Source organism: Helianthus annuus, chromosome 8 (genome assembly GCF_002127325.2).
Source record: "Helianthus annuus cultivar XRQ/B chromosome 8, HanXRQr2.0-SUNRISE, whole genome shotgun sequence".
Classification (NCBI taxonomy): Eukaryota; Viridiplantae; Streptophyta; class Magnoliopsida; order Asterales; family Asteraceae; genus Helianthus; species Helianthus annuus.
The window spans coordinates 66,121,740-66,134,108 of NC_035440.2; the positions used below are offsets into that span (position 1 = coordinate 66,121,740).

At 36.0% G+C, this 12,369-nt stretch overlaps 1 protein-coding gene across 1 annotated transcript; it reads left to right on the top strand.

Moving 5' to 3' along the window:
• The first annotated feature begins 5,141 nt into the window (after window positions 1-5,141).
• On the top strand, window positions 5,142-9,830 carry LOC110909151 (GDSL esterase/lipase LTL1). The gene is made up of 5 exons (XM_022154165.2): window positions 5,142-5,480; window positions 5,565-5,692; window positions 7,729-7,971; window positions 9,035-9,287; window positions 9,434-9,830. Exons 1-5 carry the CDS (start codon window positions 5,240-5,242, stop codon window positions 9,670-9,672), a joined length of 1,104 nt encoding a protein of 367 aa, XP_022009857.1. The 5' UTR covers window positions 5,142-5,239; the 3' UTR covers window positions 9,673-9,830.
• Window positions 9,831-12,369: the final 2,539 nt, after the last annotated feature.

A 12,369-nucleotide genomic window follows, 5' to 3' on the forward strand; every position in this document is an offset into this window, starting at 1 on the left:
CACTCGTGGAATTCTCGTATAATAACAGCTACCACACCAGCATTAAAGCTGCTCCGTTTGAGGCATTGTACGGACGTAAATGCCGGTCACCCCTCTGTTGGGCAGAGGTGGGGGATAGTCAAATCACTGGTCCAGAACATGTGGTAGATACTACCGAGCGGATTGCTCAAATACGACAACGCATGGCGGCCGCTCGTGACCGTCAGAAGGCTTACACCGATAAGGGCAGGAAACCACTTGAGCTCCAGGTTGGGGAGCGGGTTCTACTCAAAGTTTCACCCTGGAAGGGTGTGGTTCGTTTTGGTAAACGCGGCAAACTCAACCCACGATACGTTGGACCTTTCGAAATCCTTGAGAAAATAGGCAAGGTGGCCTACAGACTGAACTTACCAGCAGAACTCGGTGCAGTTCACAACGTTTTCCATGTGTCGAATCTGAAGAAGTGTCTGTCAGATGAGACGCACGTAGTTCCTCTGAAGGAACTCACGATCGACGAACAGTTGAAATTCGTCGAAGAACCAGTCGAAATCACGGACCGGGATGTTAAGGTCCTCAAGAGCACTAGAATACCTCTTGTTCGAGTTCGTTGGAACTCACGTCGCGGCCCAGAGTTCACCTGGGAGCGCGAAGATCGGATGAAACAAAAGTATCCCCAACTGTTTGAGAACAGTACAAACGCTACTGAGGCTGAAGCTACGGAATTTCGGGACGAAATTCCAGATCAACGGGGGGTGGATGTGACACCCCAGGAAAACCAGGAAAACCATGCAACTTGACTAGCTTCCTCAGTGAGTGCCATCAAATTTCGGGACGAAATTTCTTTCAACTTGGGGATGATGTGACAACTCGAAATCTAGAACCTTTCGTCGTGTCTTGATGTAACTTGCTTGTACGTTATGTGACTAGCTAACTGATTAAATTTAATAATAAACGTGAACCTTTATGTGATATGTGCTTTATTATGTGTGCATTATATGTATATATATATACGTGTTATATACAAGCCGAGAACCCGACCGAGAATAAGGAACCCGACTCGAGACCATGAGGTCTCGAGTGAATAGTGACCGAATGGGCCTTGGGCCGAGAACCTAGTGGCCGGTTGGGCCATGTGGGCCGTAAACCCCCACTCGAAACCCATGAAGGGTGCAACACTTGGAACTAGCATATATAAACCACCCTTAGTTAACCATTGTCATTTGTTGAACATCACAACAACACACACTCTCCTACTTTCTCTCTCACTTAAACTCTAGAACACAAACACACTTCATCATTTTCGGATCTTTGGAGTTTGGATCGGCTCACACTCGAATCGGCTAGAAGCTTCACACACACCTCACCAACCGGTTAGTATCCATGATGTTTTAACTTGTGTTGTTGTGTTAGATGATAAAATGAAGGATAGGATGTTTATTGTGTTGGGATATTAGTGGTTGTATGATGATTCTTGATGTATATGATGTTCTAATGTGCATAATGATGATAATCGGCTAATAAGTCTTGATTTCGAATATATATAGCATGATGGATTTTGGTGTCTTGTGTTTGAACGAAGTTTGAACCACTTATGTTGATAAACATGAAATCGGGTTGCACTTGTCATGAAATCGGACTTATATGAAAACCGAGTTGTGTGTTATGCTAAGTGTTTTGATGCTTGTTCATAGTTTTGGTTGAATAAGTGTTAAATATGTTATGAACTTGATGAATATGTGTTTGAATATATGAAGAACAATTTGAATGATAGTTGAAGATGTGAAAACCCTTGTGATTTTGATCCATTTTTACTAATGGCCTGATTAGGAAAACTTGTTAGTGAAATTCTATTGGTTGTTTCCTGATTTGGGCCTGATTACATTGTACCATTAAGCTGACCATATCTGAATCAACACTGATCATGAAAATGACAGCATTCCGACTCGCAATCACCCGGTTGCGACTCGCAACCACAGCGTGACAACTCGAGACCACGCGGTTGCGACTCGCAACCATAACAGGACAAGCCGAGACCACAGGTTACGAGTCCCGTTGCGACTCGAGACCTTAGCATGATTAGCCGAGACCACGGTTGCGACATAGGTTGCGACTCGCAACCATCCATGATCAACACAAACAGCATGACTCGAGACCATGCTTGCGAGTCCGGTTGCGACTCGAGACCACACTTTTGGGCCTAAGTTAGTGGGCCGGACTTATGGGCTTCTGTGTTAACTGCTATTACGTGTTTTGGGCTTAAGAAGTTGGACTGAACTTATGAGCTGAATGTGCTACTGTTAATTGAATGTACTGTGAACTGTTAAACGTGGTTGCCATACGTGTTGAACATTCGTGCACTGCTTGACTTGAATCTGATACGAATAATACCCGTGATAGGACGTAATTGACTACTTGCGACTTGATTGATCTTTCTGTGATTAACTGCCGAGCAAACCAAGGTGAGTTCACACCCTCTACAAAGCATGGGATTCCCTGGGTTGGGAACGGGGTTAAGGAACGTGGATTCCTCGTCCTCCTTGGGTAGGACGTCAGTGGTTCAGGAATGTGATTCCTCGTCCGGATGGACGGATAAACGTACTAGACTAAAACTCTATCACGAAGTCCCTCCTTTTTGTATCGACTAATCGCCGGGCCAATGGCGAGCGGGTCATTAGTTAGATAGCGCTATTTAGGTCTGACAAGCCTCACACCGTGCCGCAGAGGACGGGCGTGAACTAATGGATCTGGGGCACGTCAATGATGATAGACATTGATGTTTTTCAGGGCACATAAACATGACTACAGTCAGCAGTCGATATGGTAACGAGTCTAGTGTACGCATGGGGTAGCCCCCACGGCCGAAATGCCTGATAACTAACATGGGGTAGCCCCCACGGCTGGAGTGCCGGAGTAACTGGGAGTGAACATGTCACGTTTTTTTTAAACTATGGGGGTAACCCCCACGGCAGGATGCCAGATAAAGGAAACTGTTTTCGAAACAACTAAAACGAACACCCAACTGTGAACTCACTCAACTAGTTGTTGACTCGTTACTACATGCTTTGCAGGACCATAGGTACTCAGCTGGAGCTTGCATGGAGGAGGGTCGTTGTGGGACACGGATTGCTACGTGCTATGTTAAACATGAAACTTTTGAACTTATGTTATAACTTTAAACTTATGCTTCCGCTTGCGACTTAACTTGTTTGTTTTGAAACACCAATCCTATGGGTTAAACTATTATGATTATTATATGCTTGTTCAGTATGATTGGTGGCTGGATCCTGGTCAGTCACGCCTCCAAGCGATAGTACTCCGCAGGTGGGATTTTGGGGGTGTGACAGTTCTATCCGACATTCAAAGTAAGATAAGATTTAATATTAATTAATTATTTATTATTTAATTCATTGATATAAGAAAAGTGTGAAAAGATGGGAAATTAAAAAGTAGAATCCTCCAATGAATGACACGTGTTACTTATTGGTTTCTTTTATTTTTATTAGTCACAGCGACATACTCAAAATTTCATCGTATCTTAAAAGACTCAAAATTTCATCGTATCTCAAAAGTTATTTTGGAAAAAAAAAACTACTAATTACTTAAAAGTTGTTTTCAAAAAGAAATTGATAAAATTTGATTGGATCAATCAAAAGTTTCATTTAAAAACTATTTTAGAATTAATTATTTAAAAATTGCGTTCGAAAAAACTAAAAAAAATCTGACTGGATCACAAAAGTCAATTAATTGAAAACCTCGTCTAAAGAAAAACTAAAACGATCTTAAAGGTTGTGTTTGAAAGAAAAAACTAAATGTAATTTGATTGGATAGCTAGTATCACAAACTTATTTTAATAAAGAAAATATACTTTATTTTATTTTATTTTAAAATAATTAAAATATCGTATTTTATCTAAATTAAAATGTAAAAAGCTTTAAGATATCGTATCATTCATATGTAATTGTAATTTTAATAGTTTAAATTAAATAATAATTATCTACAATAAGGATGATCTAAAATAATGACAAGTGTCCCTTTATTGGTTTGTTTTATTATATAGTATAGATTTTAATTCATCACCTAAACAAATAGAATCATCTGAATTCCCACCAGAGGTGGTTGTACTTGGTTTTGAACAAAGTGCCCATTTTTCTTGGTACTCGGGACTTCAACTGATATTGAATGAAATATCATTGATTCAACAGTTGTTGCCTTCAAGGAAGTGTTAGTTATGTTACCACTGTCCAACTGTGAGACTGTTGTCTCTATAGTTGTAGTGGTTGCCTTGCTTGAAAAACCTGCAAGTGTCTCTTGGGACACAAGAGGTATAGCCTCCTTTGCTTGTGGGTTAGCAATTACTTGACTTGAACTAGTCACTTTTGTGAGCAAATGGTGTCAAACGCACTCCTGCCCTATATTAGATGGTGGTGCAAATCTCATGATAAATTACTATAGATGGTCATTGTCACACCCTAGACAACTCTCATGTTGGCTATTGTCATGCAATAAGTTGAGCTAGTAAAATATCTCCGGCCTCAAATTCCATCAACGCATCTATGATGCATTGACTATGGGTGAGAGACTCCCAAATTTAGCATGCTTGGTTGAGAAAAACTTCAAGTTAGGTGATTTTCTTGTTAGAAAGTCTCTTCTAAAGTATAACAATAAAACTAACTCGTGTGCACCTAATGAGTGTGGACAGTATTAACTGAAATTAGAGAAGTTGTTATGTAGAAAATGGCTCTCACTTCCACTTTTATAGATTAACACCATGTATCCATTAAGTGGGATGTCATATTGAAACTGAATATATCATTCCTTTACACTTTAATATAGATGTAATGTAATGTAATGAATGTTATACAAAGGTGAGTTAAGAGGATACATCTTTTCTTCTAAAACAACATACTAACTTGTTTTATTAAATAGACCATTGGATTAACCAATCCATCTTCTTATGTTTTAAGTAACCGAAAATTTAATACTATGTTTTTAATCAGTTAGTAAACTCGTCTTGGTTGCTCATGTAGTCATGTTTCCTTTTGTGCTAAAAGATACTAGAAATAAGTAGTGTAATTAACCTACTCTGAATTTAATGCACCTAAACTACTACCAATATGTGTAGTTGGGATTGGCCACATATTAACCAAGCTACTGTTAAATAACCATACCCCTTAGTATTTATAAACCTCATTGCCTTCTTGCTTGCAGCACCATCACACAGGATACATAGCCTGTGTATTCTATCTACATTTGCACTAAAATGGCAACCTCAAGTTCACTTTGTATGTTCTGGTTCTCATTACTGGCAATATTCAGTAACGTTGCTCTCAAAGCGGATGCTCGAGCATTCTTCGTGTTTGGGGACTCATTGGTCGACAATGGCAACAACAACTACTTGGCTACAACTGCCCGTGCCGACAATGTGCCATATGGAGTAGATTATCCCACTCGACGCCCCACTGGCCGTTTCTCCAACGGATATAACATCCCAGACCTTATCAGTTAAGTCTACATTTTAATTATATGAAAAAATCAATGGAAAATGTGTAAAATATTATTCATAATAATTTGTATATAAATATCAGGTCAAGCTATAGGCGCAGAAGCAACATTGCCGTACTTGAGTCCAATGCTCACAGGTCAAAATTTACTGGTTGGAGCAAACTTTGCTTCAGCTGGTGTTGGAATACTCAATGATACAGGGGTCCAATTCGTAAGTCAAATAACCCTTCAAATTTTGTTACTGTTTTAGTGTGTGGGTTGTAGTAAAGCGATGGCAAGAAAGACAGACCTTTCTGACAAAAATGACACTTCTAAATTAATTATTATAAGCCGTTCGTGCTGATAAATATAATTATCTTTGTTATTTGTCTTTTTGGAGATGTGGTTCCTTATGGATTTTATGAAAAATTTTATTATATATGATCTTCGTGTGCTATAAAAAAGTGACAACCGGGTTGGATGTATGAAACCGGATTTCTTACAAAATAAATATTAATGTATTAATAAGTTAATTACTTTTTTCCTCCCTGAAAATAACCATTAGAGTTCATTAGTTTAAAAATTGTTAGATACAGTCCCTGTACTTTCACTTTTGTAACAATTACAGTTCACTCTCACTAACGTCATCTAGTTATTATGTTAGTTTATATAAAATAACCATAATGCTCATATTATTAAAACTACAATATAAATATAGAGTTAATTGCGCTTTTCGTCCATGTAGTTTGTTGAAAATAACTAATACAGTCCATTAGTTTAAAGATTTTCAAAACAGTACCGGTACTTTCACAATTTTCACATTCAACTCACCAACAATAGCGGTTAAAAACCCTATCTATTCTGGCAAAATCTAAAGAAATGGCGAAAGTGAAAAGTAAAGTGAAGAATACAATTCAGTTTTGGAAAATTTTAAACTAATAGACTGTAATGATTATTTTCAACAAAACACGGGTCGAAACTGTAACTAACTCTTTTCTTATTTTCAATTTTAATTTTAATAAAAGAGGCGTTATGATAATTTCAAATAATCTAATAGAATAATTGGATGACGTTAATAAGGATGAACTGTAATTGTTACAAAAGCGAAAGTAAAGGGACTGTTTTAGCAATCTTTAAACTAATGAACTCTAATTGTTATTTTCAACAAACCATAGAATAGAAAAACATAACTAACTCTTAACTTTTTCAAAGTTTAGAAAAACCGGCTTTATTTTTGTAACTCCACTGGATTGTCTGGATATAGCTTGGGTGGTTATTATTCCAAGTTTCAACTTTAAATAATTGTTTTTATCGGAATCCGGATTATATTTACCTATACGTAGTTGAACTTTTTTTTACCCCAAGTGTAGCGGTGATAACATCCAGATTTAAGCCCATCCCTAAATTATGGAGTAACACTACAATTCCAATTTGTTTACCGCGAAGGAACAAAAATACATGATTACGTTTATAAAATATATTTTTTCTTTAACATCATGTCATATTTTTATTTTTAAACCAACATTTGAAAATTGTAAATATTCCAAACAAATGTAATTAAAGATTGCTAAAGATGAAAATATTATATTAAATATTACGTTCATGAAATAAAGAAGAAAATAAATTAAATGAATTAAAAATGCTAGCGAAGAATGTAGAGGTAAAAACTATTCGCTTCTTTTATCGGTGTTGCTATATATACAACTTGTGTATTGGTCGTATCAGTTATATATATGGCTTGTATACATTCACATCATACGGAAAAGCTGATATGTATACGACCTGTATAGGTGTTACAGGTCGTATAAGTGTATATTGGTTGTATAGCTTACATTGTCTCGAAAAACACGACTTGTATAAGCGTAAACAGGTCATATAAGAGAGTCGTATAAATATTTACTGGGCATCTAAGACATTCCATGACATGACATCTTATATAGCTCATATACACCTATAGAGAGTGCCATTATAAGTGTTAAGGTGTGTAAATAGCTTGAGTTTTCATTTATATAAAATAAGATAGCTTCTTTTTATCCTTTTCTTTTCTCTTTGATTTTGGATTTATGTAAATATCTCTCACACACACATACATATACATATATATATATACATATATATATATATATATATATATATATATATATATATATATATAGGTATATTTCAAGTATAATCGACTTTTTAAATTACTGTATTCTTGTAATGAAATAAACATTTTCTTGAACATCTTGAAAAATAGAGTCCAATTCATATGAAAATGTTATGCAGGTAAACATCATAAGGATGCCACAGCAGCTGGCATACTTGGAGCAATATAAACAAAGGGTGAGTGAGATAATTGGCCAGCAAGAGACTGAAAGGCTTATAAGCCAATCTTTAACCCTCATGACACTTGGAGGCAATGATTTTGTAAACAACTACTATTTGGTCCCTTTCTCTGCAAGATCTAGACAATTTGCACTATCGGATTATGTCCCCTACATTGTCTCTGAGTACCGCAAAATTTTAATGGTACGCTCTTTCTCAATACTATGGGTTTCTCATGAGATGACCTCTGAAGCACAAAATTATAAGAAAGAATTCTTACAAGAATTTGGAATATTATTAAATGACAAATACATTACATCAAGGTCTAGTTTATGGGGAACTCTAAATCTAATAGGTATTAGCAAATATTCAAACTTAAAAAAATTACAACTAATTAATGAAATTAGAAACATAAATTAAAGAATAATTCAATCAATAATTTATGTGTTTACACTAAAAAAATGATTAGAAATTGCAAAAATTGGAGGAAAATTGCTAGTGTTGGAACCAGAGCTTTAAATGATGATGGAATTCCGGTGCGACATTTGGGTTAAACTTCCTATGTTTGTTTTCTATATGATCCGGCTCATCGACTCTTTTATATGACCGCTTATGGGCCCCTTAACTACTTTGTTAGACCAAGTTAGGCTCTTTTTACGTTGGGGATTTTTCTGCCTCGTTTTCCTTTGTCTAACTTGTCCAAACAAGAGTGTCTGCTAACTCTTAGATTAGCTACGTATCAAGAGGCAAATTGAAAACCGATCCACCTTATATGATATTTATTTGAAGGAAATAACACTATGTTATCATGTAAAGTTGGCATATTGCAACTCATAACATGCAAAATAAAAAAAATACCCTCAAAATGTACAGGAATTTAATGACTTCTAAATAGGGGAAGGTGAAGGTAGTTGCATCTTTGACAGGATACTTATTACTAAAGATAGAAGTAGGTTTTCCCATGTTCTAAATAAAAGCATTCAATATGAACTTATTACTTGACAAAGACTGTACATTATATTCACCTGGTGGCCCTGGTGTGGTCGTTGTAGTTAGGCCACCATGTCAGTAAAATCATGTGACACTGACATATTTGTCGAGCCAATGTTCAACCTAATTACATTCATTTGGAATCAACTTTTTTTCTATAATAAATTCTGTATGATCAAGTTTTTTATCTCATTTTATATCCTGTTAAATTAAATAAATTACAAAAGAATTTGGTTATGCACATTATTGAAGCAGATCTATTGTTGAATTAATGTAGAGGCTATACGAATTGGGATTACGTAGGGTTTTGGTCACTGGAACTGGCCCGTTAGGTTGCGTGCCTGCAGAACTAGCACAGCACAGCAGGAACGGTGAATGCTCCGAGCAGTTGCAAAGAGCAGCGGGATTGTTTAACCCTCAACTCCAAAACATGCTAGACAGTCTCAACCAAGAAATCGGGAGCCATGTATTTATTGGTGTCAATATTCGTCAGTCAAGCATCGACTTCATTTCGGACCCAGAAAGATATGGTATGCCTCCTATTAACAAAATAATATACTTTGTGAGAATGAAATATTTTTAAACTAACCATGGAAACTTAATTTATAGTCGCGTTATTATATATTGTATTGTATTGTATTATATTGTATCTTATGTCTGTATGTGTTTTGAATAGGATTTGTTACGGCAAAGGTAGCATGTTGTGGGCAAGGACCGTACAATGGAATTGGACTATGCACACCGAGGTCGAATTTGTGTCCTAACAGAGATATATACGCGTTTTGGGATCCTTTCCATCCATCAGAGAAAGCAAACCGAATCATCGTGCAGCAAATTATGACGGGCTCTACGGACTACATTTCACCCATGAACCTCAGCACAATTATGGCTTTGGATGCTATGGCGAATGTTTAATGTTACCATTGATTTCTTAATGAATTCATGTTTCTATACCATTCATCTATTGCATTTCATAGAATTGGTTGTCTAAGATTTTATTTTTATTGTTGATTTTGAGTTTGGTGTTGTGTGTCCAATATTTTCAAGGATTACTAAATGTGTTATCTTAACTAGACCTTTATTTTAAATTAATAATAGTTTCATGCTTTTTAACTGTCTGGTGATAAAGATTGCTGATGAACAGAATCTGTTGAAATAGTGATAAAAATAAGCTGTTGTAATAGTGATCGACTTTTAAAAATTTCAATTGTTTCTCCAACACAATGCCGGAGAAAAACCTTATTTTGAACGGTTGAACGTTTTTTATTTGACGGCGAACACCCCACTCTAAAATCTACTTCTAAAATCCATATATTACCATTTTTTTAGACCTGAAGATAAACACTTGGTACCACTAAGCCAAGAGGCAATTGGTCTGCCTTAACATCTTCTTGCATTGTATCTTAACTCCCATATTTCATTCTAACTTCTAAGACCTTCTTTTTCTTTTGACATCTCAATTTGTCGTTTAAGATAGCTTCTTGCAGCTACTAAAATGTTCCTTGCAGATGGAAGCTCTGAAACGTCAACTAGAGTCTTTATGGAAGTCTATTTGATTATATTTTTGGCTTTCTGGGAATTGAGGGATCCTTTTCTCTTAAAATTTCTAGTCTCTTGTAGTTTGAAAGGTTGTTGGCTCATCCCATTTTGCCATTGATTTAGTGGTGCCTATTTTAGCAACAACCATTTCTTCCTTCACCCTCCTTAACTTCAGTTCCCTTTTATCATTAGGTTTTCTTCCTGTTTTCTAGTTAGGAGGAGTAGGTTTAATATCAGGAGGAAGCTTCATCTTTCAATCCTTATTATTTCATCTAGCAAGAAATCAGTTGGCCATCCAGTGAGTTGATCTTTTATTGCATCATAGGGCTTCTTTTCCATGATGTGGTTTATGTAATCTTCCCTTAACAGATTTTTGAGATCTGCATCTATTATTGGATCATGGGAGAGATTTCTACATATCATTGTTGCATAACCTTCTAAGGCATCTACTTTCTGTATTCTTCAGATAAGATATGCTGCAATTGTTTGTTATCCTTTCCTTGGTTTCTTTCCAAAACCATTCTTTTAGCTTGCTTCTTTTTTAGCTCTGGATATTCTTTGACACTTGATGACTTTGGAAGGTTATGGGACAATTTTTCTTGTGGTTTAGTGGAAGTGATTTTGGGTGGGTTTACAGGTGGAAGTGATGAGGAAACTTTGATGGGTGCGGTTATTGCTTTTCTTTTTCTGGTTTGTGGAATAGGTTTGGCAGTTTCTAATGGTGTGGTAATTGCTGTTGTGGATATAACATATGTTGTCATTTTTGAAATGTCAACAGATGTTTGGTGTGAAGGATTAGTGGTTTGGGTTTTAGCAATGGAAGTTTCAAGTGATGGTTTGGCCTTTTTGGCTACAGGTGTATCAAGTTTCTGTTGAACTCTTTTTGTTTGTGGAGGAAGCTTTCTCATGCTATCACTCTCCCCCTTTTGGTATTATCTGCAGGATACCTAGGTTTTGGAGTAGTGACTGTTGTTTGAAAAAGATGATCTTTAATGGCTTTAATCTTTGCATAAGTATCATTGTACCTAGCTTCAATCATAGTCCTGATCATCTCCATATACATATTGTGAGTGGGATCTGCAGACTGCTTTTGAAGTTGTAAATAGGATTGGGCATGGAACCGTATCTTCTCTACAAGTTCTGCATTTGTTGGTGTAGGAGTAGAGTTTGCCCAAAGTGGTCATTATTCATTTGAATTGATCAATGGAAGATTCCAGTTTTGTTACTCTATCAATCATTTCTTGATATTTTAATTCATCACCTAAACGAATAGGATCGTTTGAATTCCCACCAGAGGTGGTTGTACTTGGTTTTGAACCAAGTGCCTCTTTTTCTTGGTACTGGGGACTTCCAACTGATATTGAATGAACTATTATTGATTCAACAGTTGTTGCCTTCAAGGAGGTGTTACTTATGTTACCACTGTCCAACTGTGAGACTGTTGTCTCTACAGTTGTAGTGGTTGCCTTGCTTGAAAAACCTGCAAGTGTCTCTTGGGACACAAGAGGTGTAGCCTCCTTTGCTTGTGGGTTTTCAATGACTTGACTTGGACTAGTCACTTTTGTTAGCAAATGGTATCAAACGCACTCCGGCCCTATATTAGATGGTGGTGCAAATCTCATGATAAATTACTATAGATGGTAAAAATAACCTCTTGTAATAGTGATCGACTTTTAAAAATTTCAATTGTTTCTCCAACACAATGCCGGACAAAAACCTTATTTTGAACGGTTGAACGTTTTTTATTTGACGGCGAACACCTTACTCTAAAATCTACTTCTAAAATTCATATATTACCATTTTTTTAGACCTAAAGATAAACACTCGGTACCACTAAGCTAAGCGGCCATTGGCCTGGCTTAAGTAGTTGAATATAAACGTTGTACAATGCTATTTGATGGTTCCCACTACTTTTATTCAAGATGTTTATCATAAAATGGTATTATATTATATTATTATATATATATTGTTGACGAATGACGATGAATAGTAACTTTATTTTTAAAATAATATTGAGGTTTTTATTTTTATTTTATTTAATATATTATAATAGTTTATTATTATATTTGCTTT